This window comes from Myotis yumanensis, unplaced genomic scaffold (genome assembly GCF_028538775.1).
Source record: "Myotis yumanensis isolate MYYU_CA2020_CCGP unplaced genomic scaffold, mMyoYum1.0.hap1 SCAF_9, whole genome shotgun sequence".
In the NCBI taxonomy this organism is placed as follows: domain Eukaryota; kingdom Metazoa; phylum Chordata; class Mammalia; order Chiroptera; family Vespertilionidae; genus Myotis; species Myotis yumanensis.
Genome location: NW_027223760.1, coordinates 51,362,261 through 51,387,082, shown reverse-complemented (window position 1 = coordinate 51,387,082; position 24,822 = coordinate 51,362,261). Strand labels below are relative to the sequence as shown.

At 46.1% G+C, this 24,822-nt stretch overlaps 1 protein-coding gene across 7 annotated transcripts in view; it reads left to right on the top strand.

Annotated features, from left to right (window-relative positions):
• ICA1 (islet cell autoantigen 1) overlaps positions 1-23,396 on the top strand; it is a 110,838-nt gene extending 87,442 nt beyond the window's left edge. For 5 of the 7 annotated variants that reach the window (XM_070424338.1, XM_070424337.1, XM_070424343.1 and 2 more), the window contains exons 9-14: positions 2,076-2,173; positions 4,213-4,265; positions 6,947-7,009; positions 7,117-7,149; positions 15,916-16,185; positions 23,135-23,396. In XM_070424338.1, coding sequence (XP_070280439.1) covers positions 2,076-2,173; positions 4,213-4,265; positions 6,947-7,009; positions 7,117-7,149; positions 15,916-16,185; positions 23,135-23,256 — 639 coding nt within the window. In that variant the 3' untranslated portion in view covers positions 23,257-23,396. The remainder of the gene's footprint in view (positions 1-2,075; positions 2,174-4,212; positions 4,266-6,946; positions 7,010-7,116; positions 7,150-15,915; positions 16,186-23,134) is intronic. The other 2 variants (XM_070424344.1, XM_070424339.1) reach the window with 1 other exon arrangement.
• The last annotated feature ends 1,426 nt before the right edge of the window (positions 23,397-24,822 follow it).

Here is a 24,822-nt window from a genome sequence, read left to right as displayed (position 1 = left end):
CCAATCACTTTCTATCCCTTTTTTTTTAATTATCTGCCTAGGCCCATCACTAGCTGATAATTTTGTCTCTTGCATTTACCAATGAGACATCCAAAACAGCACCTAGGTACCTAAGACTATTTGTTAACTGAGTGTACTAATCTAAATGCCTAGAAATAGGGAGTCATTGCAAATGATGGCAATCCATGTAGTTTGTGCACGAAAATGCTTTAGATCTTTAATCAGGGACATATATTCAATGAGAAAACCTTGGCTCTCCATTAGAACAATAATGAATAAATGTACTTCTATTTATTTTAATTCAATATTCAATGTTTAAGATATATAAAATCTTTTGTATATTCTCCGCTATAATAAAGAATGTTTTTAAATATGAAATACTGACACAAATTATATTGGTTAAGAAGACATCTCTGTCTATAATGTATGTATTATATAGAGAGACCCCAAGTATATAAGTAGTTTGAACATGAAAAAAAAGAAATACATGAAAATAATAACTCCTTATTTGGGGGAAATGAAATTATGAGTAATTTTTCCTTTTTATATTATACAGAATAGATGTGATCAAACATTAATAAAACTGTAAATGCAGTTTGGACGTGCAAAGGCTTTCTTGAATTTGGTGCGCTTATTGAATGAAGCTTTATGGAAAATGTCACTCATCTGGGCTTTGCAAAGGTTGATATACTTTCAGGGTGGACAGATAAGTAGAGAGAGCTTTTTGGTTCAGAAGCAGAATGAACAAAGATAGGAAGGGACCAACTAGGACATAGGAGTCACCCTAATTGAATGGAAAGCTCACCTTTGGGGGCTAGTGGGAAGTGACTTGGGCGAGTGAGATAGGGTCAATTTAAGAAGATCTTTAAAGTGGGCAGAGAGGTTTAGACTAGCAATGGAAAAGAATAAGGAATATGTTCTTGAGAAAAGAGGGCAACATGATGGCCTGGGAGTTTTAGGAAGATGATTCTGTGCAGGGAGTGAACCAGAGATGGCAGTTAGGAGGGGTGACACCAGTGTCCACCTGGTATTCATGGTAGACACCAAAGTCAGTCACAGCTCTGCTCTGCCCTGACTCAGCCTCCAGGCCACCCTCATCCAGCCCTGACAGCGGTCACTCACCAGTCAGGGCTGGCATGTGACACTTGGTTGTCTCCTTCCCTGGGCGCTGTCACACTGGAGAGGTGAAAGCTGGGGAGATGGAAGGCAGGACAGGCAACGGGAAGGCCCACGGGATGCATAGTCCTGCGGATGTACGCGGGATAAGTATCTTGAGAAGTTTCTTTTGTGTTTCTAGGTTTGTATTTTAATTAGGGCCAGAAATAGAGATCTTTTTGGTGTAGCTCCATTATTCAGTTATTAGAGAAATGTTCTGCTTTTTTAGGCTTTGTCACTGGTGGACCGTTTTTAGGCAGTTGCTTTTTTTAAAAGTCTTTCCTTAAATATTTAATAAACCTTGAGGACAGTCGCTCCAAGAAATTATGCGTCATAAAACGACTCTCCCCCGTTTTTAATCTACGAAGATTTAAATGCACCTGCTCTGTCCACTCGTGGGGGTTAACTTGTCAGATTATGTTCAGCCACTATTTCTGTTCAGTGTTGTTGTGTTTTTTTTAAAGGTTTTGTTTTCTCTTGTTGTTTTTTTAAAAGCTGTTTTTAGATTGCAGAATAGCAAACAAAATTAAAAATGAAATGAAGTCATCTCATCCTTGGGGGAGAAAAGACTTCTATGCCATCAGTGTGTGGGCTGCTGCGGAGCGGAATGTTTATCTTAGCTGCATGTTAAAGATGGGAAATAAAGTTAGCAATAGCCAAAGGCCCCCTTTTGAATAATTTATCACAAAGGGGAAAACATAAATCTAGTGGCAAAACTACTTTCCTTTATAGGCTAGTGTTTCTTGGATGGGTCGGAGAACATATGAAATGTCAGTTCTGCCCACTGCTTGATCCCAGGTAACCTCCCCAAGCCTCTAAGTCAAGGTTTGGTTGCTGGGACCAGTGGCAGTTGACTTTTCTTATGGATGATCTTGCTTTTGTTCTTTTTTCCTCTTTATTACCTACGGTTCCTGATCAAGAGTTTACAAGACCCTGTGAAAAAACTGGCTGAGAAGGAAGAAAGGAAGAAGATTGCCCGGCAGGAGCGTGCCAAGGCCACAGCGGAGGAGCCCAGCCAGTAAGTCGAGGGGGGGGCGGGGCTGTTTGTCTGGACAAAAATCTTTGTTCCCACAGCTGAAAGCAGCGCAGTCTGGCTGACCAAGTCTCTCGGGGCCTCGGACCCAGTGTAATGGTTTTTCTCCCTCACTTCTCAGGGTAGATGTGTTAATATTGAGACCAATCCCCAGCACATATTTCTACTAGACCAGGACTCACCCCAATAAGAGAGCCATAGAAGGGACACAGTTGAGAGGCGTTTAGTGGGGCAGGAAAGGGTAGTGTCCCCTCTGCTGCCTGGCTCTCTGTCTTGTGGTCTCGGCCCCAGCTTTCTGCTGGTCCTTTTGTCACCATCACTTACAAGATCCTGTCCTAGATAGGAAATCCCCTGGCTTTGGTCTCAAGGAAGGAAATAACCTATGAAATTGCGTGGTAACTCATCTGGTACTTAGGTGTTATCATCCGAAAGTGCTGGGTGTTGACATTTTTGCTTGCCACCCTTCAGCCCTGCTGTTTTCTTCTGCGAGGCGGGGAGCAGCTCTGCCTACAGGAAGTGACTGCTCCATCTTCAGTTCTCGCCTCTTTGCAGAAAAGGTGCCTCCAGTCGTTTTAAATAAGGAGAGAAACAGACCACCTAATTGGTGCAAACCTTCTCCTACAGCATGGAGAAGGTTTACATGTGAACCTATGTCTCTTTCTACTGACATGTCATAGCCTGCAGGAGCAGCATTAACCTTGAACGGGGCTGACCTAGGAAACCAAACTAGATCTTCCTCCCACTTGCTGTTCCTTTTCCATACAAAAGAAATTTAGATGACAGTCTTATGGCAAAGCAGCCTTATATTTTTACTGTGTTTCTAAATAAAGTTTCAAATATATCTATGTCCATAGATATATTAGTCGCACTCAAATATTTGCTGCCAATTTTAGCTCCCCCCTCCTTTTTTCTTTTTTTTAAGCATATGCTAGAAAATTTCGTTAGTGCAGAAGGAAAGCAGGTTTTCACTGTAGGGAGGCTACAAAATGTGATTTCAAGGTAGTACAGTTGATGACGTTGGGGGAAGCAGTTTAACCTATTCCTAGTAATAAAAACAATGCTAGCTGCCAGTTAGTGAGCACCTACTCTGTGCTAAGCCCAATGCCAGGACCTTTATTTATGTCATCTCAACTTATCCTCGCGGTAACCCTCCATGTAATCAGTGTAGCCATTTCCCCAGCATGCGAATGATGGCAGTGCGGCCGAGAGGTTAAGCGACTGCCCACCCTGGTGCAGTAAGAGGCAGAGGCTGGAGTGGGACCTGGCACCTTCCTTCACCATATATGTTGCTACAGTCCAAATAAAGCATTACCTTCACTCAGAAGGGAGCTACCCAACATCATCTTGATTAGTTTTAGTTAACTTCAGAGTTCTCTATTTTAGTACTTCATCTTTAAAAGCTCAAATGTATAACCCAGAAACTATTTAAAAGGACAATGAAATTTAATAAGATTTTTTTTTTCAGAAAGAGCAGGAAAAGGTGAACCACTGCAGTAGGAGGGAGGTTCAGAGGCACCCGCTGGGTCTCAGGGTGGGAATGTGTGTCTGCCATGTTCTTACCCATGTATGGTGAGAGCTGAGTTGGCGACAGTCATCGATCTGCATTTGAGCGTAATCCTGTTCTCAGCCTCCTGTAATTTAATTTACTGAGGTGTCCTTCCTGTGACACCAGGAATCAGGATAAACACTCGCTTGCCCATTGGTTTTTTTAGCTGTGTTTTTAAAAGTGTTATCTTACTTGTACCTAACTAACCACCTATGTAGTTACAGAATATGTGCCTTGTGATGAAACCAGATTCAGATGTTAAGATGCTACTAACCAGCCTTGGGCCAGGAGAAAGCCAGCAAATGTATTTCTCCTTCAAAAAATGTGCAGCGTAGTGTGTGTGTGTGTGTGTGTGTGTGTGTATGTGTGTGTGTGTGTGTGTTAAGTACAATAATATGTATTATATAGAATATCTGGTTGTATTATAAATATAACATTTTCAGAACTAGATACTAAACCTTTTTTAATTTCTTTCAAGGTTAATTTCATTAGAAGAAGAAAATCAGCACAAGGAATCCTCTGATTTTAAGAGTAAGTTTTGAATTTTACTTAGAATTGATTCTGAAATACTACTGCTCAGCAGCCAGCTCATTATCTTCTGTGGCAACTCCTCCTAGGCCTTCTTCTTTTCCAGTTGAGAAAATTGTGTATGACTATGCTTTCAGTCTTAACTTTTCATAGCTCAGTGAGGTCGACCCAGTAGTGTTATTGCGAGAGGCTGTATATTTGGAACCAAAAATGGCATCATTAGTCACTTTGGCAGCAGCCCATCAGAGGAGCATCCACAGTTGAGACGTGGCAGAGAGCTATTTCTTTTACAACAGATGACATCATTTCTGCTATTACTCTTACTATTGCTAACTGCCATTTGGGCTGTGGAGATGGTTTTAATAAGATCACATCGGGAGAGTATGGCTTTCACTGTGTTGTGCGGTGGGTGGTGGTCCTTGTTGGGAACATGGGGAGAACTCAACACTGCCTTCCAGGTGATTCCTGGGCTGTTCTGGAGTGAGTAGCACCAGATCCCTCAATGTAGCAACTCTCCTGTGGTCGGAAAACAGACCAGAGCATTAGTGGATGACAGACACCATGTGCCGTAGGTGGCTTGTCAGCTTTCCCTGTCTCCTGCCATTACTGCCCGTTCATTCATTGGTTCATTTTCTCCTAAAGGAGTAGAGGGAATGGTACACTGGGGTAGAACTAAGATGTAATGCTGAGCCTTTCGTTGGGACTCCGAATCCTCAGAGATGCAGGGAAAGTTTTACAGATGATAGGAAGAGAACTCACATTGCACAACCCTCTGGTCAGCCTGGCCCTCCCAGCGATGTACCTGCATCTTCCCTTTGCTGCAGCAGGTGGCCTTTCCAGCAGCTAAGAGGAAGCACAATAGACCCTGAAAGTTCCCTCTGCTCTTTCCTGTTCCCCACCTTCCATCCTACTTCTGCCTTCCTTCCTACTTTCCAACCAATCACTTTATTCTTCTCCCACTGTACTGCTTCATTTGCTTTTCTCCCAGGTGCCATTCAACAGAAAGAAACAACTCTCACTTTTATGCCTCCAGGTTGGATACCTTCACTTACTCCCATACTTGTTCATTTGTTCAGCAGAAGTCTATGAGTCTGTGGCAGGCACAGCCCTGGGCTCTGGGCATGCAGTGGTTCACCAGACATAGTCAGAACATTCCAGAACATGGGGCTTACAATCAGAGGGAAGCAGGTGGTGATCTAACAGTGATACATGTAATTGGGCAACTACAAGGGCTCTGGGCAGATCTGATAGGGAGATGTCACCTGTCTGAAGGATCAGGGAACTAGCTAAGTCAAGTGCTGTTGTTTGACCCGCCAAAGCAAAAGGAACAGCCTGGGCAAAGATTATGAACAAGGGAGGACCAGGAGAAGGTCAGAGGCACAATGTTCTAGAGCGTGAGGGAGGGAGCAAGTGGCAGAAGGAGGCAGAGAGGCAGGCGGCCTGGTCCTGTTGGCCATGTAAGCACTCTTATCGATCCACACCCTCCAGCCTCAGGATCCCTTGGGTACCAACAGCATGAATCTTGTTGAGGGAATCTAGGTAATTGAATCAAAAAATTTAGTTCTGTGGGAAAATGTAAACTCTGGTTGATTCTATTTATATTCGGGTTGCATATCTACATAAATCATATGTTCATGCAATTTGTGGCAATACAGGAGAATCAAATTTTCTTTTCCTCCGTGCAATATGTTTACTTGCTCGTGGTATTTACGTAATATTTTGAGACTATAAATGTTGATCACCTTCTTTTATATATACACATAATTGAATCCATTCAAATGAAATGTCATCTTTTAGTCTGGGACTTATAGAAAGTCTAATGTTCATATGCACAAATCAAGTTTTAAGACTGTTCTATTGTGTTTGTATATTTACACACACACACACACACACACACACACATTATTTAGAGTAGTTTTTGGTTCCCAGCAAAATTGGGCAGAAGTTACTAAGATTTCCCACATACCCCCTGTGTCCACATGTGCATAGCCTCCTCCATTATCAACATCCCCCACCAGCGTGGTGCATTTGTTATAAATGATGAACCAATGTTGACACATCTTATCACCCATAGTCCATAGTTTACATTACGGTCCACTCTTGGTGTCTTATAGTTTATGGGTTTGACAAATGTATAATGGCATGTATTCACCATTACAGTATCATACAGAATAGTTTTGCTGCCCTAAAAATCCCCTGTGACTTCACCTATTCATCTCTCCCTCCCCTCAAACTCCTGGCAACCATTGGTCTTTTTACTGTGTTCATAGTTTTGCCTTTTCCAGAATGTTGCATAGTTGGAGTCATGCAATATGTAGCCTTTACAGACTGGCTTCTTTCACTCAGTGATCTGCCCTTATACTGTAGTCAGGCCCATATGGCTGAAGTTCATTAGCACCATCAAGGAATAGTCAGCCACTTCAGTTGCACATGTGTCCATGGAAGGAGAATCGTTAGATCCGTTTTTCGCTAAACAAAGCAAAGATTCAGGGCTGTTAACTCAGCATTCATTGAGAGCCAACAGCTCGAGTAAAACATAATCCGAGGACCCCTGCTTCTGGTGAGTGAGTTGTGGATGCCATTTCTTCCCAAAACTGTGTGTTGACCTTACACTGCGATTGATAGCATGTGAGCACACACACCACTCTGAATCGCTGTTAACCAGCTGCATCTTGTATTCACAGCTGAAGAAGGAAAGAGTGATTTCTCTCCCTTAGACAAGAGCTCTCCACATAATGCGTGCTCAGGTAATGCAGATGCAAGAAAATGACTCAACTGTAATCATTTGATCCAAACTCCTTACAAAATTAACTCATGATTTCGTTTTCTTTCCCCTCCTCTGATGGGCGGATAGATGAACTAGTGAACATGACACCCGAGGAAGGTGGTAAGATTTTTGCCTTTCTTTTGGCTTATAATTTGTTTCATTTTTTTAATAGCGGTTTCACATGCAGGGAAATGTAATGTTTATCTTTTGAATAGGTGACTGTCATTTGTCTTCATAAATGAACTTTAATATGCTCAAGCACATGTTAGTAAGTGGACTCTGTCATCCTTAATATAATTAATTTCAAGATGTCAAAGTGCCTAAAGCTAAAAGTTAGGATGTCAAAGATTATGTGTTGTGGTGGAGAAAACGTGACTTTCAGAATCAGAGAGGCCTGGATTTGAACACTGGTACACCATAAATGATCTGTATGGCCTTCAATCATTTGCTTCCTGCTTAAACTCTCTTAACCTCAGTTGCTCTCATTTGTAAAATGGAGCCAGTAGAGAGAGTCCTGGTGGGTTGTTGTCAAGACTGGAGATCATGTATGAAAGGGTCTTTCATGAGCTCGGACACAGGGACTCTCTTCAAATGGTAAGCAGTCGCCACAGTAGGCCTGGAAATGTTGTTCTGAAGGTGTACTGTGTTGCATATCCATTGAACCTTTGTCACATTCAGAGAGTTTGCTAGCTAGGTCCCACACCCAAGTTACCAAGCCTAAAATCATTTACTGAGTAACCATCCAAAAGAGAATTCAGAAGCATGGATTTGTATGAGACCTGCATAGCCTTAAGTAATTCTAAGAAGTTGAGTGTGCACAACCCGGTCCTAACAATTGCTCCCCATCCTCCCAAGGGTTTACTTCTAATGATTGACCAGGAGTCCAGAGTACCCCTGAGATTCTGAACCATGCTCTAGAGCAGCCCTGTCCTTGCTGCGGGCACATGGTCTACCCTGGTCTTTCAGTTTTCTTACAGGACTAGAAAGGTCATCCTACAGACTCCAGTTAACTGGAGCCACTAACTTTCTTGACTCATTCCAAGTGTGCTTTGGATTTAATTCACAGACTGTGGGAGGAAGAAAATCTAGAAACAGGGCATTGATTAATGTTTTGTTTTGTTTTGTTATCAGAAATGGAAAAGTGGCAGAACTCTGACATTAAGTTTCTAGGGTTTAAGGATATAAACCTGAGGGCAGAAACCTGCTTTCCTCTTTTTCCAGGCAACATACTGTGCAGTATATTATGAATGTCCATGTTTATCTTATCAGAATGACTATTGATTGAGATCATGCCAGTTAAGAAAGTAATAAGCAAGTAATTAATGCAGATGGCCATACATGGCCCCATTTTCATAAAAATGTTTCCTTCTTGGCTAAGGGTAGAATATTTTGATGATGGAGTAAAGGTTTTGTAATAAATTATTTTTTGGAGGGGGAAATATTTCAGTCTTTCAAAGGTGAGATAAAGGCTATAGCAAGCACTAGGTGCACATCACCTAGTTTTCACGTCTTAATATTTAATAAATATGTTTATAATCATACATATGCTTTAACCTATTTTGATAGGAAGATTGTTATTTCTCCTATTTCCAACCTCTTGTGTACATAATTTGGTCTTTGATTTTATCATCTCCTATTTAATTTCATTATTTAAAAAAAACTATTTTTGAATAAGTGGTGTATTCACATTGGTACAAAAATTGATAATAAAATGTACAAGTAAAAAACTCTCACTCCCATTCCTGTTCCCCATTCTCCCCTCTCTTCCAATATTCCCATCCCCCAGTGTACCTTCCAGCATGTTTTACATAGACACAAGCAAATATGAGTCTATATTCTCATGTTTCTCCCTTCTTACCAAAAAAAGGGGATTTGGGTTTGGGATTGGACATTTTTACTTCGTAATGGTAGGACCCTCACCCAGTCACCATGCATTTCTTTACAGAATTAAACCAGAAATGCTGCTGTCTGTGACACATGCTGACTTTCATAAGCTTCCTCCAAAGCGTGTGCCAGGATACATTGAAATAAGGGTATCTTTCTACTTTTCTAAAACAACTGTGATCTCATTGGTTTATAGTTACAATCTTTGTTTCACAGAATAGCAGCTCATATCCTTTATTTATTTATTTTTTTGCACTCAGTTTAACTCTAAAGATAGAGAGATGAAAGTGCTCTATCTCCCAAATGTGTATTTTTTTTTTCAGGCAGAAAAAAAAAAATTGATTTACAAATTTTCTCTGTGAAATACATTGTCACATGATTTCTCTTTCCTCTTTATCTCTGCCAACCCACAAAGCCCTTCTTTAGTCACAAGCCATGCTTTCCCACTATCTACCTGTTCTGCCTTGGCAATCCCCAGGGTAGCATCAGCTTAAGCATGAACATGGCCACGAGTATACAAATATTCTCTCAGTGCACAGAGAACTTGGGATGGCTGAAGGAAGGAACACTCTGTTAATTACTTGACATGCAAATGTGTGCCCTTCGGAAAATTGCCAGAAGGCCCGGATCCTGAATTAAAACACTGATAATAATATGCAGGACATTAAACCATAAAGAAATTAAAAGAGCTTAATCCAGGGATGGCTGACTTTAGAGGACCTAGGGGCTGTAAGCTCTGGCGCCCTGCAGCCTGGGGCTCCGGTTCCCTCTCAGGGTAATTCTGTGAGACCAGTCATGGCCAAGCTGTGGAATAATGTCATCAAAAAGCAGACTGCTCCTGACAACAGCAAGGAGACAATTCTCCCGGAGCCATTGCCGGGGAAATCGCGCTGATTTGGCATCAGAGAGAAAAGTGTTTTCTCCTATCAATAGGTAGTGTTATGGAACATGAATCTTTGGCCAGTTTATAAAAAGGGTTTAAGCTGAAAACAGAAACTGAATGACATTCTGAGATACTTGAAAGCGGCTGTGACTTCACCTTGTGACCACATGTAACAACCCCAACCTCAGTGCACACGTTGCAACGTGTAGAAATCTTTGTGTTCCTCCAAGCTGGGCCAAGAAAAGAACCATCAGGTAACTGAACAGAAAGGAGTGGCTGAAGCAAGAGAGTTAGATGAATTCAGCTCACCTAAATCTCATCACTCAGCCTCACCCAAAAGATCCCTCTCCAGACAGGACTCACTGAACCGATGTTCAGCAGGGTTAATTGTCCATGCTACAATTTCAATGTTTGTCTTCTGCGACTTCCTTGGTTACTACGTCCAGACGTAACGACTCTAAATTCTGGCCAAACGTCAGAACAACTGAGAAGTTCATTCAGTAGCTCCCATAGGCCTGGGTGAGACCCTTTTGTCCACAGCAAGAACACATGTTTCTGGCTCTGGGCCCAGGTCCTCCTGAGTCATTCAAACCTTCTCCCGCAGTTCTCCATAAATAACTGACCGGGAATCCGATTGCTTCCTCACACGAAATGTGGCCGATACTGAGTTGTTATCTTTCCTCGTAAATCCCTTTTCCCTGCCTCCCTCAGCGTCCTCGGATGAACTGCTATAAAATCATGGTGCGCTGTTAAAACCAATACTGTTCTTACTTGATTGTGTGTAGTCTGTGGGATGCTTTGGATATTTACCCATCCTGGTGTTGAGTGTGTCAGTAAGATTGCTTGCTTGTTAAGATCTAGTGCTAACTGGAGGAGCAGGCTGGGATCCTCCAAGAGTCCTTTCTGAGTGTCTGCTCACGTCTAGCCCTATTGGGTTGTGTGTTGTTGTTTTGTTTGTTTTGGGGGGAGTGCTTTTTGTTTGTTTGTTGTATGTCTGTGTTTCCAAGATAGTGGGTTTTTCCCCAAACGTTCTTATCATCTATGACTTTTTCACCAGAAGGGAGTTTTTAGAAGTATTCTTGAATTCCATACAAGTACAATTTGGGACCAGAGCTTTTTACGATGAAGAATATTTTTCTTGTTAGACATTTTTGGGAGGTAATTTCCTACCCATCTTTCCCCCTGTACTCTCACTTGGGTGGTATGAGGATGGTGTTGGTGTTTGGGGGTTCACGTGTGTGTTGCAAGCGTGCAGCCTTTGCCGTTAGTCATAGCACTGAGAGTGGGGACCAGGGAGAAAACCAGAGAACAGTCTTCCTGTTTCACACACAGATGAAGGTACCTTGGGTGACATTTTTCTGTTTTCCTGTGCTCTCATTTTCGGTCTGTGTAGTTGTTTCCATCTTCTGTGTTTCTAGTTTATGCTGAGGTCATGAAACTCAGTATGATTTCAAAAATATTCCCTGAGGGGGCTGCCTCCACTTTCCCACATTAGCTCTCTGTCGCCCACACTCTGTTTGAACTTGAGAGAGCTTCCTCTGTATGTCAGTTTTCACTCTTTGAAAAACTCCTTGGGCCAGAATCAGTCAGAGCTCACTGGTTCGGGATCAGTTTTCCGAAGGAATGTTCTCCCAGGGGCGTAGGGCTTTTATTTTTGAACGCTTGGGCAGCGCGGGGTGGACATGCTGACCGATTCTGCCATCCTGGCCATTTTGCCACGGCACCTGCAACCAAGAGCTCTGTGGGGCGGCCAGTGGAGTCATCTGACCTTAGAAACCCTTACAACGACCAAAGCTTAGGTACTAGTTTATATATGAGATCCTCCACAGGCTCCGAAGTGAAAGCTGTGCTGAGAAAACATGAGTCTCCAGCCAGATAATGTGTACGTAATAGATTGCATGGCCTTGTACAGTGAGTTAGAGGAGACGACCTCTAAGATCCCTTTCAGTTGAGTGTGATTCTTCTCTTGGGCATCTCATTGGGAGAAAACAGCAGGTTTCCAGGCAGAAAGGCAGGAAGGCACAGTTGAGAAATGGCAGCGTTTTGTCAAATCATAGGCTTCCCAGAAGGCAGTGTTACTTAAAGGGCTGAGTTAGAGCTTGACCATAGTGGTTCTAAAATCACTATAACGAGTGTTTCTTTACTCAGTAGGCAGAGGGAGCTATTGAAGGTGGGTGTTTTTTAGAAATATATTTTTATTGATTTCAGAGTGGAAGGGAGAGGGAGAGAGAGATAGAAACATCAATGATGAGAGAGAATCATTGATTGGCTGCCCCCTGCACACCCCACACCGGGGATCAAGCCCGAAACCCGGGCATGTGCCCTGACGGGAATCAAACCGTGACCTCCTGGTTCATAGGTCGCCACTCAACCACTGAGCCACGCTGGCCAGGCACCATTGAAGGTTTTGAGTAAGGGATAATAATCTCACAACTGAATTGAAAAAAGGTATAAGGGGAGGGTGCCTTTTCTGGAGAGTGTCAGCAAGCTGGCCAATGGGCAAACCCTGAAGGGTCCCCAAGTCAGGAGTGTGTCATCAGAGTTCCAAAAACCCTTGGAATTGCACATGGAGATTTGAGAATCTTCCCAGATGAGATTGGAACCATGATAATAAGTGAGACCTTCTTTAGAGAACTAGAGAAGGAAGATGATGGCTTGGAGTAGCATCTGGGGACTTGACACCTGAGAGCTCGACCGCCTCTGGTCAGCCTCTGTTCATCCTTAAAGACAAGAGCAGGATAGGATGGCATAGCTCAGGAGCAGTCTTTCTCGTCTACTGGTAGCAGCTGTGACTTGGGCTGTATAGCTCTTACCAAGGCTTCTTTCAAAGACCTTGTCATATCTCTGTGTATTTCCCTGTGTGTTCTCACAGTTGAGTTGAATTACTTCCTATGAAAAGGAGATCGTGATTCTTAAGAGCCAGCTGACTAGTGTTATTTTTCAAGTCTTGACTTGTCTGGTTACAGACCCAGACCTGTCCTTTTCTGCTTGTAATTAAGTTTTTCTTACAAGTATGCATAGTAATCTCAAGCATCTTAATTATCAGGGCAATAATTGGGAGGTTTTCTTGTTTTCTGGTTCAAGTCAGTGCCAGTTTCATTGCTCTGAGTTAAGTAATAAGTTTTCTTAAAAGAGCAAACGTTCTGCTTCAGTTGTTAAAAAACCAGGACACCAAGTCATAGGCCAAATTCCATGGTAGACCTCAAACTCTATTTTGAAATAGCTCTAGACAATATCATCCTTACCACGGGTCCTTTTCTCACTTCTGTCACTGAGGGTGAGTTTGATTGGATACAATATTAATCAGGAGTCTTTTGGTTGGAAGTAATGGTACCCTTTTCTAAATAGTTTAGCTTTAAAATTAAAAAGGAAAGAAAAGGAATGAATGTATAGGGTACTGGGGACACGCAGTGGTGGGTTGGCTTCAAGCAAGGCTGGATCCAGGGGCTTAGACAGTGTTGTCAGCATTCTCTCTCCAACTTCCGATGCTATCTCTATGCTTGGCTCCATCACAGCTGGGGCCTCAACACTGCATCTTTAGAACTTGGAATCCTAAAGACAGAGAGAACCTCTTCCCTCCTCCTTCCATATACCAACCCAGGGAAGCCTCTGGCATGTACCCACCCCTGAGCCGGTCACCAAGGCCTGCAAAATGCGGGACTCTGGCCAGCCTATGTCACACACCCACTTGGATGAGGCAAAATGACACATCTTACGTGATGTCTCACTAGGATCACGTTGGAGAAGGTGTTTCCCCAAAGGGAAAACAAGAAAAGGAGGAAAGGGATACTGAGTTAGCCAAACTCAAGAAGTCCACTCTATATACCATCCATCACACAAACCCTAAACAGTAAACACAAAGGTAGAGCTTTTTCAGTCTGTGGTTATTTCTGGAAGGCTCAAAGTTTATTATTTGTTGTCACTGATGTTCATTGTGTTCTGCCCTGGATTGATATCTAGATGCAAGCAGGCACGCCTTCCCCAGGGTGTGACTTAGTGGAGGCTGTAAAGTGACTTCAGGAGGAACACCCATCATTCCCAATGTTCATGTAAAGTCACCCGTCCCTCTAGGCACACAAGGATTTGAATGGGTTTCATTGACACGGGTTTGGTTTAGCAATCATCTGCTTTCAGTTGGGCCAGAAAGTAAACCATGCGAAAAGGTTTGGACATTTCACCCCAACTGAAAGTTGGAAGTAGAGATATTTGTGAGGTTACATGTAAAAAGAGAGAGGCTGACAGAGCGGGGGAAGGCAGATGCATAGATGCAGTTGACAGACACGCCTTGTCACCCCATGTTCCTTCCTTTCCTTTCCTTGTAGAGATGGGCTGTCTCACCTCACCTGCCCTGCCTTTCCCACCACACACAGGCTTAGTGTCCTGCATCATCCGGTTAATTTCCCCATCTTCTCACCACCACACCTACAGGCTACATCTCGGTGCCGATTTCTATGATTACGCAAACAATAAGAAGGTTTAAATTAGTCAGATGTCCAACTAAAGTGATGTTTTGCTGCTATTTATAAACCACAGTGATAAGAGAGTGACTGGACTCCTCCCCTCCTTGACTTACAGCCAGTCTGCTCAGCACACCAAAAATCCCCTCAATCTGCAGATCTTTATAGAAACTGTGGTTGAAAATAATCCAGTAAAGCTAACAGAGATAAGCTTTATTAAAAAAAAAAAAAAAGCCTTCACTTAGTAATTATCTCATGTATTTGTGGAAAACCTACTAAACTCACTTAATATGACATATCAGAATTGCAGTGTAGCTCAGAGAATGTATAAATTGTGATTGTTCCTTCACTTCCTGACTCTCTTCAGTTCCCAGGTGGCAATTAACGACCACAACAAAGCTGCAGTTGATGAAACCATCAGCCCTTGGTTTTAAAAAATATGTAGAACACTCAATGAAAGATCTTGTTGCAGGATTTCTGATAAATGCCCCATTCTACTTGTGTTCTCTGTGTGGTGTTTTGTCAGTGTTCATACTAGTATTGTAAGAATGGCGCTCTTAAGTCCTCCTTCGGCCCGGGCGGTGAAGTTTAAGGTATATTTCTTTTTGGTCCTCATGATCATACTCCGAGGCAGGCATTATTAATATTGTAATTGTACAGATGGAAAAAATAGGGGCCCAGGGGTTTTATAAGGGTCTTGCTGCAGCCACACAGCAGGCAAAAGGTGGTCCAGGCTCCCCTCAGGTCCCGTGCTCATTCCAACCCTCCAAGGCTGTGTCTCTGGCCTAAGAGCTCATCCTCTAGGTCAGGGATGGGGAACCTTGTTTCTGCCAAGGGCCGTTTGGATATTTATAACATCATGCCCTTAATGTGATTCACTTGTAAATTTATGTTGGTATGGAAAAAGCTCCTAGATTTATTGAATTTTGAGTCTTGCCTGCAAGTTGCCTGGGCAGGACCAAACCAAATGATTTTGTGGGTCTTGTATGGCCCATGGGCTGGATGTCCCCCACCCTTGCTCTAGGTGGTTCCATGGTTTGTCCTGTTTTCCTGTCAACCTTTCACCGACGCCCTCAGGCAAACCAGAGCCACCTTTTCTTTGCTTTATGCAGTTGGGTTGCAGCAAAGGAGAGAGGAAGCGAGGATGCCTTTCCTGGTCATTCTTGGACTTTCCATGGCTTCCCGGGCCAGGCAGGGTGTGGGGAGGGTCCTCTCCCATCCTGATGGAGGGCAGGCTGCCACATGTCATGCAGGCTGTGGATTTAGGCTTGTTGGGGAAGATTCAGGAAGCTGTATAAACAAGGAGTATATGTACAACATGCCTCCAATCCTGGCTTTGTTTCATATCTGAGAAATGTCTTGGTGGTAGATTTGCTTTTTATATGAAGGTAAAACCAAAACCTTAAAATTTTTGTGGAAACAATTTTAATCAATTCTAATGATGCTCAAAAATTAGACTTGCTTTGAAGGTAAGGGAATGAGGAAGAAAGTTAATTCTGAAATGCCTTAAGAGAAGCTATAATGGGGTTGATTTATATTTTGATTAACGTTTTCTAACTCTAGCCATTGCCCAATCTGTCCCATCCCAGCCCCTACTGCATTTACTGCCCCCAAGGGCTTGGCCCTCCGTGGTGATGACTTTTGTGCTGTTTCTTTGCTCAGCTTGCCTGGGCCCGATGGCTGGGAATCTGGAACCTGAAGGTGCTGACAAAGATGACATGCTGCTGCTGAGTGAGATCTTCAACGCATCCTCCCTGGACGAGGGCGAATTCAGCAAGGAGTGGGCTGCTGTGTTTGGAGACGGTCAGCTGAAGGAGCCAGCACCCACCATGACCCCAGGAGAGCCTGACCTCAAGCCCCAGACAGGCTCAGGATTCCTTCCTTCACAGCTTTTAGACCAAAATATGAAAGACTTAAAGGCCTCACTGCAAGGTATGTACTACAGGGGTTGAAATGTGGGGTTTTTGTTTGTTTATTCTTTGTTGTTTTTTGGTTAATTCTCACCTGAGGCTATTTTTCCATTGGTTTTTAAAGAGATTGGAAGGGAGGGGGAAAGACAGAGAGAGAAACATCTAGTAAGAGAGATACATCAATTGGTTGCCTCCTGCACGCATCCCGACCAAGGCCAGGGATCAAGCCTGCAACCGAGGTACATGCCCTTGACTGGAATCAAACCTGAGACTCTTCAGCCAAGGGCCTATGCTTATCCACTGAACCAAACCAGCTAGGGCTGTTTGTTCATTCTTTCTTTTGTTTTGTTTTTCATCCAAAGGCCTATTTCTTGCTTCATCTTTTTTTTTTCCTGAGTTTTCTGATTTTTGTTTCCTATCTAGTGTCTTTTTGGTTTGTTTCTTAACTTTTATCATTTTATCTCCAGGGACTTTTCAGCTGAAATCTTAGAATCACATTCTAGCTGTAAGATATGTTGCAGGGTTTAAAATCTATTCCTTCTCACAATTTTCTTCCTTTGTTAACATTTGTTATTCATACAGGATGAGCAGAGTGGTTCTCAATCTCATTGCCTTTTTGGTTTTAGACGCGTTCCTGGCGTACTTGAGAGATCAGATTGCCTTCACAGCCATGGCCCCGTTGGCTTGGCCATCCCTCCCCGGCCATCACCCTCCTGAGTGCCCTTGTGGACTCTCATGAGAAAAAGTTCTCCACATCCCCAACTGAGTGCCAACTGACACGACACTGGGCTTCTTAACTCTTCACACTAAGTTTTATCTTGCTCTTGCTCTCTCCCGATCATGGCCCACCCCTACCCTGAGTGTGCTCTCAGCTCAGCAGTTTCACTCCTGCCTGAAGCAATGGCCCAACAGTCCCATGTAGCCCCAGTGACAGCAGGAACCATGTCCACACTCATCAGAGTGGTCAGAAGCATTGATGAGGGGTCAGGGCACACCAGGGCGTGCCAGCAGCCTGCACACTGGTTGAGAACAGCTGGCCTGGAAGCCACATTGATTTGATGAGTTGAAAACTAAGACACAGGTTGAAATTTCAATTTTTAAGTTTGAGTTTCTAATCAAATAGAGCTTGGGAAGGGAACCGTTTTCTAGTATTTCAATATGTGATTCTCCTTTCGTACTGCTTTAATTATAAGACAGTATTAAGAAATTCTCAAATTGTTTTGGATTTTCCATGAATTTAGGCTAGCTCCTTAATAAACAACTTGTTTATCTGGCACTTAAAGCTGAGAACAAACGGCAGAGCTGGGATGATTAAGTAATTATGGGCTATTAAAGAAACCTCAGGTCGTTGGAGATGAGATCATGGACACAAGAGTTGGTGGGCAAGACAAAAAAGTCCTCCTTCTTCTCTATGAAACCCATCCTCCCTTTTATCTTCCTTTGTGAGTCCTGTTGGGTAGCCATCTCATTTCTTTTCAGAAATGGAGTTAGAGATAGGAAGGAGACATGAAATCCAAAAATACATTCCTGTCCTGGGTTTTCACCTCTGGTTTCACCGCCTCTTGCACGGAGCTCCAGATAAGCAAGACCAGCCACGACTGAGCCTCACCCCACCCACCTGCGGTGGAGGTCTGACAAGCTGTGGGGGAGTCGGAAGGCCGAGCTGGCATCTACAACTCCGATCTCTCATCCAGCCACGCTGCAGGATGAACCCCACTCAAACCCCCTGCTTTGGAGGCACCAGCGTCCCTGCTGCCATCTGAGCCCCTTGTTGGCAGTGCCCCCACTTGGCCAGGATAGCTGTGCCCCACTCTGACGCCTACACATCAGACTCCACGCCCTCTTCCTGAGCAGGCAGAGTGAGGCCTCAGCCCAGCGCCCGTGAAGGGACCCCGGCACTGGGCCCTAGAGCAATGACAAGAACAGAGGCCCAGGCCTTTGCACGTCAGCCCTGCCCCAAGTCCAAGGGAGAGACACAAAACCACACCAGGGTCTAAGGACAGAGGTGTTCTGACCGCAAGAGAGAAAGGCGAGCTCTCCCATGGAAAGGGAAAGAGGTCTTACAGGGCGGCCATTTATTTCTCAGCCAAACCAAGTCTCCCTTGGGGCCACCGCCCTACTAGCACTTTGGCAAGTTTCTCATTCATTCAGCAAATATGTACGGGGTCCTTCTGAGTGCCAGGCACTGGGGATTCGTCTGAGAACTCAAAAGACAAGCTTTCTGCCTCCCTGGAATTCACCTTCTAGTGGAGAGAAGACGATGAACAGAATAAAGAAGCAAATAACACTGTAGGTTAGAAACTGATCAATGTTATGGAGAAAAGAAAAAATATGGTTTTGGTAGTCCTAAAAAAAAAAAAAAGAGAGAGAGAGAGAAAGTAAGAAAAAGTAGAGGCAGGGGATAGGGAGTGTTGCGGGGCTGCAGGGCAGGCTGCAGAATGAAAGGATTCTTGTTGAGAAGATGAGACCCGAGCCAAGACTTGCAGAAGGTGAAAGAATGAGTCGTGTGGAGATCTGGACAAAGGGACACCCCGTGCCGATGCCGAGGGCAAGGATGAGCCCACCCCTCGCCAGAGCTCCCTGGGCTGTGGCCATCAGCCCCACCCGGGCGTTTGCATGCACCCCCCACACTGGTGCAGTTACTTCACGGTAGAGAGCTACTCTGCAGGGTGTTATTTTCGCCAGCAATACTCCTGGCTGATTTATATTTTCCCTTATGTAAGTAGAGGAGGCAGGATTGCTCCAATAAAATTTTATGTGTTTCCTGCAAATGGGTAGCACAGTTGACATATCAAAGGGATGGAGAGCTCTAGGATAGTCATTTGTTCACAGAGCTCTTGGCGCTGCCGCCCCCACCCTCACCACCCTCTCCTGACACAGTGCCTCTGAGATGGGAGTCTTTCTAGCCACACCTTTGTGTTAAAAAAAAAAAAGAAAAAAACCGCCTCAGCCAACTAACACCACGTAGAGAACAGTTGATGGCAATTAGAGGGATATTAGCAGCACGGAGTTATCTTCCAGTAGAAGTCTTCCTGGCAGAGGCTGAGAGGGTCCAGCCCTGGCTTGGCATTCCGTCCATCATGACCCTCACTGCACTGTCCCCTAAACAATTCCCTACGAGATGCGTGTGAGGGGGAAATTGCAGATGAGCTTTGCATTTGTCTTTAAAATTTTAAAACAATATGTAATGGCTGAAACCGGTTTGGCTCAGTGGATAGAGCGTCGGCCTGCGGACTGAAAGGTCCCAGGTTCGATTCCGGTCAGGGGCATGTACCTGGGTTGCGGGCACATCCCCAGTGGGAGATGTGCAGGAAGCAGCTGATGTTTCTCTCTCATCGATGTTTCCAACTCTCTATCTCTCTCCCTTCCTCTCTGTAAAAAATCAATAAAATATATTTTAAAAAAAAAACAAAAAACAATATGTAATGGCTGCCATGGCCACACCACTGTCCCCCTCCGTGCACAGAGTGGGACTGTTGGCCGGATGCTTCATAGCAGTTCTGAGCAGAGGATGCGATGGCAGACTGGCTGATGTCCTGCTTCACCCCATGGGACAAGGGAAATTCTGATGCCCCGTGTCCTTGTGACAGTTCTGAGATAGGCTGTCTCCAGGCTCTTAGTCCCCAAAGAGGGGGTTTCTTTAGGCTCTTCCTCCTTCATGTCCTCTGATGCAGAGAAGCCCCCAACTCCATCGATCCCAGCTGTGGCCTGTGTGGGTCATGAGGAGGACCACATTCACAAATCCAGTGTTTTGTGAAGGAATCTAGGTAGGAGGCATTTGTGGTCTTATGGAAGGAAGCCGCCATGACAGTCCGTTAGATGAGAGGCTTGAAACTCGGACTTGTCTCTGTGGTACCTTTAAAATCTGACTTGACACACGGACACTTTATTATGTCCGGAAGCTGGACTTTTAGAGAACAGGCCCGTTCTATAAAGAAACAGCAGCTCCGTCCTGACCTGCCTCCTTTAAGAATGTGGTCCATTGAATGCTCTGGAAACTATGATGCTGGGAACCTGCCGCTTCCTGCCATGATCTCTGCGGTCATTTTACAACATGAGTGCTGGGTGTGACTTTGAACCAGGAAGAGCGAACTCGCTGCGTTCCCACTGTAGCGCACAGCGTGCGGACTCCAGTGAGGCTGCCCTCCACGCCTCTCCCCTGGCTTTCCTCCCCATCAGTCGGGTTCTCTCCGGAAGCATCAGCCTCCTGAACCCAGATTGCTTGACAGGATCAAGGAGCTTAAAACCTGGCGAGAAGGTGGGGCCCCGAAGCGGCCCCCTCTGTTTCCCAGGAGGGCCTGTCTCCTGGTCCGGCTCTGATTCTCACGGAGATGGGGACCCTGGCAGCCTCCTTGGAGACCATCTGTGGCAGCGCTTCCCAAACGTACACGTGCTTCACGGTCACGGGGGTGGGGGTGGGGGGGGGGGGCGGGGGCGGGGAAGGGCGCTCGTTAGAACCGATTCCTGGGCTCCCCGCCAGGGATTCCCATGCAGGAGGTCAGGTGGGCGCCGGAAGCGTGCATTTCTAACCCGCTCCCAGGTGCTGCAGGCTGCTGGTGCGGGCGCCGCGGGTGAGAGCCTGCTCCAGGCATCTGGGCCAGGCCCAGGGGTGCTGGGGAGGGTCCAGGCCCTGCTGAGCACCGATGGGCCTTGTTGTCCAGAAGAAAAGCAGAGGGAAGGGGTAACCTTTACCCAGTTAGCCTCCACCTCGTTCGGCTTTGTCTGGCACTCAGTGGAACCGCGGTTTTAACGTTCCACATTTCCACTGTTTGATGTGATTTGGGTTTAGAAGCAAAATGCTTCAGGGCCAAGTTTCTAGGAATCAGGTTATGTTACTCCTGGATGACGCCAAATAGTGTTCATTTTTTAAAAACCGCTTTATTGAACTGTAATTTACATACTATAAAATTCACCCACGGTACAGGGATGGTTCGTGGGATTCTGGTAAATTTATATTATGCAGCCGTCACCAGAGTCAAGAAAATTCCCTCAAAATCTGGTTGCTTTTGCTGTAATATCTGGAATCATGCATGATCCCAGATATTACATTCTCCTTTTTTTTTTTTCTGGCTTAATGCCTCATTCATAATTCCCTTTGTCAGATCTACTGAGGAGGAATCAAACGTGTGTCTCCATGTAACTGGCTGCTCCCTTAAGATTGAGTGGAAACAGCAAGATAGGAAAGGCCACTGAGGGTGGCTGTCTTTATCTGAAAATGCCATCGCCACCACCAAACAAGGCGTTTACTGAGGCTGCTTAGGAAGAGCCAGGTTTCTTCGTTGTCAGAAGAGGGCCTTGCAAGCTCTTGAGCTCTGTTCTCTTTTGAGACAGGCCCCGAGAACATCTGCTCCTCTGGGGATCTCGTCAGCACTTGCAGCTCCCTCTCCCGCTGGTCAGCACCCACTTTCCCTGGGTTGACCCCAGGGGGTTACGGGGAGTGTCTGTTATCTTCACAAAGCATTCCCAGGATGCTCTTGGAGGTGATGTGCAAGTAGTTGCACCTGGTTTTCTCCCCGACAGTGGAGGCCTGGGGACTGTGAGGCCTGCCCCAAAGTACAGGCACCTGGTGCCTCTTGCAGGGCCACGCCCACCCTCTCGGGGCCTTCGGAGGCCTGTGCAGAGGTTAGGAGGAAGGGGAAGTGAGTCTGAAGTGTATTTACTGGGGCTCTCTTTAAGATATCTTGATATTCTCTATCAAGCATCGACTAATCGCCTAAATCAGTCTTGCTCCATACAGTTTCCTTGTGTGACCTCCTACATGACAAAAGACAGTTACTCCCTTTTTTTTTTTTCAGTTGTTCCCCACCCCCAACCAGACAATCTTGAGATGGCTCAAGCCTCAGTTCATCATATCAAAATAAACCAAGTGTCTTGAGGGCTAGCTGCACATGGAATTCAGTTAATGTCACACAGTAATACTTGCCTGTTACCAGCTAGCCTTGCTGACAGTAGCTTTAGCTCTCTAGTAGATACATTGATTATCTCCTGCTTATGGTGGTCTAACCCCACCAGTTCTCCCCCATCGCTCTAATATAACCACTTTCAGCAACGTGCCCTGCCCGCGGTTTTTGAGACTCCTTTTAGCCAGATGGCAAGCACATTCCTAGCTGCTCTTAGCTAGAAGGATCACCTGTCAGAGAGACATTTTCTTGGTGCTTTTGATACTCCCACCTGTTGGAGAAGGAGAAAAGCACAGGTCATCCAGGCCGGTGAACTTCCATTCTCATGTGGGATGGTTTAGATAAAGCAGAGCCCCCGACTTCTCTAGAAATCACTTGCATCAGGCCCTCTTTTGAAAGAGTTCTCCTCATCTGGGAAACAATTTGGCTCTATAATTGTGGTCTTCAGGAAGTGGGAGCAGGTGGTTTGGGAAGAGAGCCGCTGAAGAGACTACTCCAGTGAGGCCAAAGGGGGTGGGGACGATTCAGAGCCCAGAGGGAGACCGGGAGGCATATGGAAGGCCTCCTTCCCTGCCTGATGGGAGGGGATGGAAGAAGGCAGTGACCCTGAGCGTCCAGGCCTGGACTCCAACCCTCTTCTGGGCCTGGGGCTTTGAAGTCTGAAAAGTGGCCCCCGTATTTCTCTTGACCCAGCGGATTGGGAACGACTCCTGGAAAACTCCTCACTTCCTCAGCCATGCAGTCCGATTTCAGAAATAGCTGGTATCTCCTGCTAATGGTGAAGAAGCCGGTCTGAGGTCTTAGGCGACTCTGTGGGCTGTGGACAGCCGCCGGGGTGGGGCTTAACCAAGAGCTCGTTCTTTTCTGAGCGTCAGGCCAGGGTTGAGAAATGGACTCAGCCAACGAGCAGAGGGACCTGGAATTCCCTCACGGGTTTTAGAGGTGAAGCGCAGTGGGCTTTGTCTGGGTGAGCAGCCGCCCTTCTCACAGTGAGCCCGGGCCCCCGCAGGCAGCGTGGGGGAGGTGGGCGTTTGGAAGGTGGTGTGCTGACCTCTCCTCTTCTCCCCCCAGAGCCCGCCAAGGCTGCCTCGGACCTGACTGCCTGGTTCAGCCTCTTTGCTGACCTCGACCCCTTGTCAAATCCTGACGCCGTGGGGAAAACCGATAAAGAACATGAATTGCTCAACGCATGAGTCTGCAGCCTCGGGCAGGGAGCCCGGGCGCTCATCGGCAGCTCCCCTGGGGGCTCGCAGGCGGATCCCGTGATCAGTACACGGTTTTACTATTTCCGTGCCATTTTAATAAAGCGAAAGGGTCAAAGGCCCAGTTTCTATTGGTATGATTATTTACTCTTATTTGGTCTAAAGGGATGCAGTGTATTCTCTGTGTGGACCTAACCATACAGGATTGTCTAGGAGCGGCTTCCGGGCTGGCCGCTCTCCTGCCAAAATCTGCCTGGTGGCTGCCGACGTGTCACTGGGCTACGGTGAAGTCCAAGTTCAAATCGTAAACCTCCTCTGTGTTAGGTTTATGCAATGTGTCTACAGACTCGAGGCAGCGGGAGGCCAGCGAAGCCTAAATGCCCCCTGCTGCACCCCTGCCTGTCTCCCGTGGAGGGGGCTGCAGGGAGACACCTCCACCTGCCCAGCCACCCACTCACCCTTCCCCCCACCCCACCCCACCCCCGCAGCTTGGGATGCAGCTCCCGCCACCCAGACACCATCCTGGCCCCTCTGGATGGCCGCGTGGGTCCCTGGGCAGAGGATGGGCTGCATGACCCGTCCATGGAAACCAGCCCTGTCTGCCATGCCAGTGTCTCCTCCTGTCCTTGCGCGGCCGCAATTCAAAAGCATGTATCTCTGCCGTCCCTGTGACATGAACTGTTGTTTTTTAATTAAATGGAAACGATATTTGACACGCAAAGTCAAGTTAATAAATGAATCTGTGGTGGGAACACAGTGGGGAGCTGCGTGGGGGAGGGACAGGAGAGAGAGGGAGGAGGAGGGGTCACACCTGTGGGAAGCTGCTAACCTGGCCCTGTGTTCCCTGGGCCCAGAGGCCGGAGGAGGACCTGCACTGCTGTTGGCTCAGGCAGGGGTGGGAGTGACAGTTTGCAGATGGGAACATAAGCAGAGTAGACACCCCACAGTGATGGAGACCCCCCCCATCCGGTGCCCTGCCCCTCCCTTGTCCCCGGTGGCATGCTAAGGAAGAGGCCACCGTCCACAGAGGCCCGTATACAGCCCTTTCAATGGGGCAGTGGCCCCGAGTGGGGGTAGAATGGATGATTAGCTGGGAAATGGTTCTAAGTGCTCAGCTGGGCCGGGGGGCCTCTTCTGCTCTTATTGTGGCCTTAGTCCCCAGCTCTGCAAGGGTCTCCCCCAAACCCACAGGAACACTGGGCTCCCCGCTGCCTGTGTGTGCCCTCATGGAAGGGCCCAGCCACTGTCCTCTCAGACAGTCTGGGGGAAGGGAGAAGGGACAGCGGAAGGCAGTTTCCTTTTCTGCACGGAAAGAAGCCAGTGGGGTGGGGGGATGGGACTCTGCGTTATGTGGCTTGTGTATCTGCTCACTTCTGCCAGCACAGGCTGTCCTGGGGATCTCATTCATTAGAACCTCACTTAGCAGCTCCTAGCATGGCACTCCCAGTCTTTAAGGGGATCAAGATATAGCCCAGGGCCCCACCTGGCCACCCTCCCTCACACACATGGGGGGCCTTGCTGTACCCTCAAACCACCCTGGTCTCTGGGCCTGAGCAT